We start from the raw sequence: 7,475 nt of genomic DNA on the forward strand, positions 1-7,475 counted from the left end.
CCTGCGCTACTAATGGACCATGTTTGCTTACCAATTCTCCACGCGTATTCAGAAGTGTGTACTTGCACACTCCCCATTATGGATTTATAAGCATAGGATTGGCGTAAGCATATGCTGGAGGGAGTTTCCATCTTTGTTAAATCCATGTCAGATATTTTTCAAGTGCACACTTCTGGAAAAGGGTGGAGAATTGGGACTCATTAAGCACGGGGTAGAGGAGAGGAGCGATGGTACCTTTTGGGGATGAGTCCGTCAGCTCTTAAGTGGCCTCTGGTGGTAAGAGATTGTTACTACAAGAACAGGGAACATAAAGCCTGGTCCCAGATCTGTTTGTGCTCTTGCCTACTCCATTGCAGTCCTTGTCTAAGTTTGGCATGACAAGGAGGGAGTTGGCAAAGGAGTTGGCATTGTATAGCACAAACAGACTCAGGTTTGTGGAAACCAATGATTTTTATCAATGAGAAGAGTTACATTGGACAGTCTCTTAACATTTATTTACAAAACATTTCTCATTTATGGAAAGGTGACACAGATTTACAAAACATTAAACCACATTCATGTTTAAAGTGTATGACAAAGTGGAAACACCATAGAAGAGTAGCGAATTCAAACAGACCAGAAGTCACACACAACAGTACAAAAATGGCAACACCCAAAATGGCAACACTGATCGTCAATTTCGAGACAGTATAAACCTATCACAGTACATGCAGACTCCTGGTTTGTCATTACCAGATGCATTCTTCTACACATTCTGATGGCCACTGGCACATATCCATCAAAGGTGAAACTATAATCTCACTATCATAAAGCTGTAGAGCACTAACGAATTTCAGAACATCTCTTTTAGTCACTTCTACTCATGTTAGCCTGTTATGAGCTAAAATAAGTCCTTCCTCTTAGTGTTGAAAATATTCCTAGTCAAGGAGAAAGGACATTCAACAAGTGTACTTTATACTTAACCACTCTGCTAAGGTCCCACTGCTAAAGGTCCTTGCCGCATTCGGTCTTTAACGAGGTACGGAGGGCCACATTGAAAATGTGATATATTTCCTTGCTGGCAAAATTAGCAAAAAAAATAGCCCTCTATCCATCATTTAGGACATTTTAAATGCTCCCTCACTGTCTACCTTTCATTTCAGTGATTATTAGCGAGCTGGACAGTCTAGAAACTGTGTGAATGTAGGTCCATTATCATTTCTACAGTTTAGTTGTTTTTTTTTGTCATTTTAAAGTATATTGAGTCCCCCTCCCCCCCAACTGATTTAGAATCGGTTTTGTCTTTTCGATCAAGAATGAATAAGACAGGAAACAGCTGATTCTAGATCACCTCTCTTGTGACACTTGAAACATAGAGATTCAGGTTTTCCAGGTTTTCTTGGGATGACACTTGTGACAGTCTACTTTTGCATATTTGTCCACTTAAGTAGGTAGTACACTCTTCCTGAATCATTTGAATTCAAGATAATTCTCTAGTTTGTTTAGCTAGTTTGTTAGGAGGTACTGAATAAAAAAAATAAACAGCAAGGCACTGCTCACAATTTTGGGAAGAAATATAAAATAACTCCAATATGTATAATGATATTCCATACTTTAATTGTGTACTGCAACATTGTGGTCTTAAGAAGTTGTCCCTTGCAAATTCCTGTAACTCTGACAAACATCCATAACAACATTACATACAGTAACAGTCAAAAGTTGAGACACCTCATTCAAGGGTTTTCCCTTATTTTTACTATTAAATAACACATTGTAGAATGAAATAACACATTGTAGAATAATAGTGAAGACATCAAAACTATGAAATAACACATGTGGAATCATGTAGTAACCAAAAAAACTGTTAAACACTTCAAAGTAGCCACCCATTGCCTTGATGACAGCTCTGAACACTCTTGACATTCTCTCAACCAGCTCCTTGAGGAATGCTTTTCCAAGTCTTGAAGGAGTTCCCACATATGCTGAGCACTTGTTGCCTGCTTTTCCTTCACTCTGTGGTCCAACTCATCCCAAACCATCTCAATTAGGTTGAGGTCAGGTGATTGTGGAGGCCAGGTCATCTGATGCAGCACTCCATCACTCTTCTTGGTCAAATAGCCCTTAAACAGCCTGGAGGTGTGTTTGGTTGTTATCATGTTGAAAAACAAATGATAGTCCCACTAAGACCAAACCAGATGGGATGGCGTATCGCTGCAGAATGCTGTGGTAGCCATGCTGGTTAAGAATGCCTTGAATTCAAAATAGTGTCACAGTGTCACCTGCAAAGCACCCCCACACCTCCTCCTCCATGCTTCATGGTGGGAACCACACATGCAGAGATCATCCAATCACCTACTCTGCGTCTCACAAAGACACAGCAGTTGGAACCAAAAATCTAATATTTGGACCAAACGACAGATTTCCACAGGTCTAATGTCCATTGCTCGTGTTTCTTGGCCCAAGCACCTCTGTTCTTATTATTGGTGTCCTTTAGTAGTGGTTTCTTTGCAGCAATTAGACTAAGAAGGCCTGAGTCATGCAGTCACCTCTGAACAGCTGATATTGAGAGGTGTCTGTTACTTGAACTCTTTGAAGCATTTATTTGGGCTGCAATTTCTGAGGCTGGTATCTCTAATGAACTTATCCTCTGCAGCAGAGGTAACTCGGGGTCTTACTTTCCTGTGGTGGTCCTCATGAAAGCCAGTTTCATTATAGCTCGATGGTTTTTGAAACTGCACTTGAAGAAACTTTCAAAGCTCTGTACATTTTCCGAATTGACTAACCTTCATGTCTTAACGTAATGATGGACTGTCGTTTCTTTTTGCTTATAACAGCTGTTCTTGCCATAATATGGACTTGGTCTTTTACCAAATAGGGCTATCTTCTGTATACCACCCCTACTTTGTCAGAACACAACTGATTGGCTCAAACTAATTAAGAAATTCCACAAATGACCTTTTAACAAAGCACACCTGTTAATTGAAATGCATTCCAGGTGACTACCTCATGAAGCTGGTTGAGAGAATGGAAAGCCGTCATAAAGGCACTTTTTGGGTTACTACATAATCCCATGTATTATTCTCACATTTTTGTTGTCTTCACTATTATTCTACAATGTAGAAAATAGTAAAAATAAAGAAAAACCTTGGAATGAGTAGGTGTATCCAAACTTTTGACTGGTACTATACCTGTTTCAACAACTACTTATTTCGGAAAGTGCAAATTCTCAGAAATAAATGCAGATACATAGTATTTGCTCAACTCCAATCAATATCAGCTGGTAACATATGACAACAGAGAGAGAACACAAGTATCATGTAAAAACAATGTTCTATTCTATTCAGACATTCACTGAATAAAATTAGATAAGGTTTACACTGGAATCACATCACAGGGTTTCATCTAACCAACAGAAAGATGACAGTATTGACAAAAGACAGGATATAAGCAGATAAGTGGAAGGATAATGACAAAATGTAAGGAATCCCTATAACTGAAACAAGGTCATGTTCAGTAGGAATCAAACCAAAGAAACAAACTGAAACAGGAGGTACTATCGGGAATTAAGAATAAGAAAAAATATTTGGAACTCAGTTTTTTTTTATCACTTTCATTCCACAGTGACGGCATCCACGCTCTCTTGTGAGATCTCAGAGTCTAGCGAATAGCAGGAGCTGCCATTGTCCTGAGCTTCCCTGTTGGACTCCTCCGTCAACATTACTGTGGTGCTTGCTGCCACCCCAACACCGCCCTCCGGTGGCCCCTCGCAGAAGTGTCCGGAGGCGTGGATGAGCTGGCTGCAAAGGCGGCTGTAGCGGTGGTAGCGTGACGGCTTGCCCGTGTGAGTATACATGTGCTCCTGCAGCTGGCTCTTCTGGGCGAAGCGCAAGCTGCACACAGCACAAGCGATCTTGCGCTTTCGTGCGTGACTGGTACTGGAGGTGGTGGTGGGGGGTGGACTAGTGCCAATGGCTATACCGCCCCTGCTCCAACTTAGCTCAGCAGCTAGCTCATTAGCTAGGGCCTGGCTCTGCCGCAGGGCCTCCTCTAAGCAGCCTGCATCTAGCTGATCCTGGGGGGCCCCACGTTGCTGCTTGTCCTCAAGGCCCTCCGGGTCCCCTACCCTGCCCTGGGAGAGGTCCTCCATTAGTCCACTGGGATCCAGGGAACAGGCGGCATGGCTGAACAGGTGCTTGCGGAGCCCCTCGGGGGAAGAGCAGCGCTCGCCACAGCGAGGGCACAGCAGCACCAGAGGTCCATCCTTGAACAGGAGGCCCTGGCAGGGGCTGCCACCCTGGGCTGAGGGAGATGTTGGAGACCCTACCCTTCCCAGCACCTGGTGGCCCTCCTTTCCCTCCCCTTCCTCCATCCTCTCCTGCTTGATGCGTGTCGAGATGTCTGAGTCGTCGCCGGAAGCCACTGAGGAGACGCCATGGAGGAGACCAGAGAAGGGCTGACGGTCCGAGGAGGGGAGGCCCTCCATCCCCACGGTCATCGAGAACTGTGCGGCGTGGGAGCGGCCCGCCAGGGTGGACGAACGCCCGTCCTCCGGGCCGCCTCCTCCTCGGGCCCCTGCACTACCTTTAGGGCCCTCAGTACCCTCTTTGTTGGCCAACTGGGATGAAATCTGAATACCGTACAGGTTGGACATACGGACCAGGTCGCCAACATCGGGGGAACCCTCATCGGGGTTACGGCACAGCTGGTAGGCATGGAGAAACTTGATGCCCTCCTGTAGGCGGCCCTGGTCCACTGGCTGCTTGGGGCCCATGCCAGTGTACATGATGTGGAGCAGGTAGCTGAACACATCCGGCTGGATGTCCGTGGGCTGGATTTTAATGCACTCGCTGTGGAGATGGTAGTAGACAGTGGGAAAGTATTATTGCTGACCATTAGCTTTTAGTCTGCAAAGACAGATTCCATAAAATGACCTGTCTCTTATATCAAAGTATCTCTTGGATTTTGTAGAGTAAGATGTATGAATACAAAACTAGCTCAAAATATCTTATTTGTGACAGCTATTTGTGACACATATCATACACATTTTGTATATTACCATCCTCAAAGATAATATTAGCTTAACAGTCAGTGAAATATTAGTCAACACACAACCTTCCTTTGAATCTCCAATACCACTGAAATAACCCCTGACGACCACTATTATGCTAGCCTACATCGTATGTGGACGCTAGCCCACGCTACTGTACAATGCTAAGTACTTACTTGAAGGCCTCAACATAGGTATTTAACAACAACATGAGTGTGATATTGACTAGTACTGTTGATAAAAGCTAGCAAACCTTGACTGATGAATGAAGATCATCTTGAAGTAGTTGGAGAAGGCAGCCAGGACGGCCCGGTGGGCCTTGAAGTACACGTTGCCAATGGCGACAGTACAGTCACACAGGAAGCCGAACTCCCTCTGGACGTTGAGCTGCTGCAGGAGGAACAGGCTGTGGCTGGACACGTCCATGATGCCACTTCTCGACCTCCTGCTACACGCACACAGTAATTAAGATTGTATTATATACAGCTTAAAATTAATTTGGGAGAGGATATATTGTGCAGACGTGGGTTAAAATAGTATGTCCTTCCTATCAAATACTTTTAATGTGGTGGGTTTGCACTTCTGGGGCTATTCCATTTTGCCAGGTAAGCTCAATAAACGATCAAACACACAAATACTATTGGTAGCCATGACAGGTCTGATTTCTGTGCAATGACAAAATGTGGTTCTATAGGACTACACTCTTCCCCCACGCTCTAAAACACGCACCAAACATATGTTCGTAAATGTAACACCTCTGACTCATGCACTAAGGCATTTCTCAAGGTGTTGTTGAAACAATGGCATACTCTGCTGGTCAAAGAACTGAAAGAAGCATCTCTAACTAAAGTACTGGGCCAGATGTTGGCATCTCCATAACTTTCTACATGTAGACATTTTAGATAGTAAAGGAGTTTCACGTCTGGTGTGACAACATTGACACTTGAAACATTGAGTAACTGTAGGCTAACCTAAAAAACTATGACATAAAAACTATTCCAGATGTCAATGTAGCCTTATAGCAATAATGGTACATTGCAACTGAGCATGGGGTCAATATAATGTACTGTTACACTGCAGTGTTCATATTGGCAGCTATTTAAGATTAAGTTTTAAAATACATTTTAGGCTGTTACATTTGTGTTATTTCATCCTTCGTTAGTTCTAGTATTCATTCGACTAAAACAATTTTAGTTTAGTTTTAAATCCCAGCCATTTTAGTCACATAGTCAGTGAATTTATTTTTTATTAAATAATGACTATTTAGGCTACCTCTACCGTCCATAATGTGCACATTCTGATAGCCTTGTCCAACCCACCTACTATCCCCTCATACATTGTACCTTAGCTGACAACATTGATATTGTGGCAGATTTTAACCAATGCCAGCCATAATTAACCATATATGCTATAAAGCCTTAGTTACAGGTTAAAAAGTGTAAATCTCTATATTTTATCCCAATCATAACCGTCAAGGGACATGACAGTGTTTTCCTTGAAAAGGCGAGAATTTGAGCTATTATTATTATTAGTATTATTGTCGACGGGCATATTTATATTGTAGCAAGCCTTTATTCAAATGTATACATTCATGGTATCTACTTCAAAGCTGATGGGACAATACGATGAACTGTCAGACATGGCAACAAAGCATGCATTCTGCAACCACGACAGGGTCAGCTTTCGACGAATGGAATACATCAATAACTGAAAATACCATCCTAAAAGATGGTCAATATGCCAGTCCCCTATGTAGCCTACAACCCACAGCTAGTTTCATTATAAATTCGCCAACTTGTTTCACGACAGCATAATATCCATTCACACACGTCTGCGTTGAATCAAGTGTTCCTTCAGACCGAATCAAGTGTTCCTTCTAGACTAATGCATGCATTTGGATATCCCCTCCTATTTGCAAAACAAAACATATACGATAATTGGGAGTCTTTCTTACCACCTATTTGCGAAATACAGGTTTATATTTCGGAGTCTATTTGTTGCTGCAGAGAAATTCTCGCAGTCTCTCACGTCTTCATATGTGATTGTCAACTGAGCATGTTATTCGTCACGTGACTGTACTGCGCCGTACATTTGGGACGTACTCTTTCACGGCATTTCGCCCGGTAGGCGGTGCTAACGTCACCGTGGGCGTAGATTTCAACGCGCACAGTGTCGAGAACGAGCCGAGCACTCACTCATGTCCGGATCGTGGAATCTATTCAACACACTGCGCAAAGCCATATATGGGGCATTTCCACTGATGATTTAACCGTGTTCTGTTTCCTTCTATGCAGGCAGGCACCTATATCTCACTTGACCATAGCTCCGGTACCTGCTCTAACTTGGGGCTAAGCAGGGCCGGCTTCAGGAATAAGTGACAAAAGCGGTTGCTTGGGGGCCCAGGCCGCTAGGGGGCCCGAACCCCAGTCGGGATTTCAACTTATTGTTG

General features: G+C 43.4%; 1 protein-coding gene across 1 annotated transcript; it reads right to left on the reverse strand.

Annotated features, from left to right (window-relative positions):
• Positions 1 to 477: 477 nt before the first annotated feature.
• LOC110521991 (zinc finger and BTB domain-containing protein 25) lies at positions 478 to 7,106 on the reverse strand. The gene is made up of 3 exons (XM_021600026.3): positions 6,981 to 7,106; positions 5,280 to 5,474; positions 478 to 4,826 (listed from the first exon to the last, which is right to left on the reverse strand). Exons 2-3 carry the CDS (start codon positions 5,450 to 5,452, stop codon positions 3,590 to 3,592), a joined length of 1,410 nt encoding a protein of 469 aa, XP_021455701.2. The 5' UTR covers positions 5,453 to 5,474; positions 6,981 to 7,106; the 3' UTR covers positions 478 to 3,589.
• Between the last annotated feature and the right edge of the window lie 369 nt (positions 7,107 to 7,475).

The sequence above is a fragment of the Oncorhynchus mykiss genome, chromosome 4 (assembly GCF_057628025.1).
Source record: "Oncorhynchus mykiss isolate SJ-2025 chromosome 4, ASM5762802v1, whole genome shotgun sequence".
Classification (NCBI taxonomy): domain Eukaryota; kingdom Metazoa; phylum Chordata; class Actinopteri; order Salmoniformes; family Salmonidae; genus Oncorhynchus; species Oncorhynchus mykiss.

Excerpts from the sequence above, each read along its gene's own strand:
- LOC110521991 (XM_021600026.3), bottom strand. The coding sequence starts at position 5,452 with ATGGACGTGTCCAGCCACAGCCTGTTCCTCCTGCAGCAGCTCAACGTC. Across the intron at positions 4,827-5,279 it reads ATCTTCATTCATCAGTCAAG|CGAGTGCATTAAAATCCAGC; the intron begins GTTTGCTAGCTT and ends CCATCTCCACAG.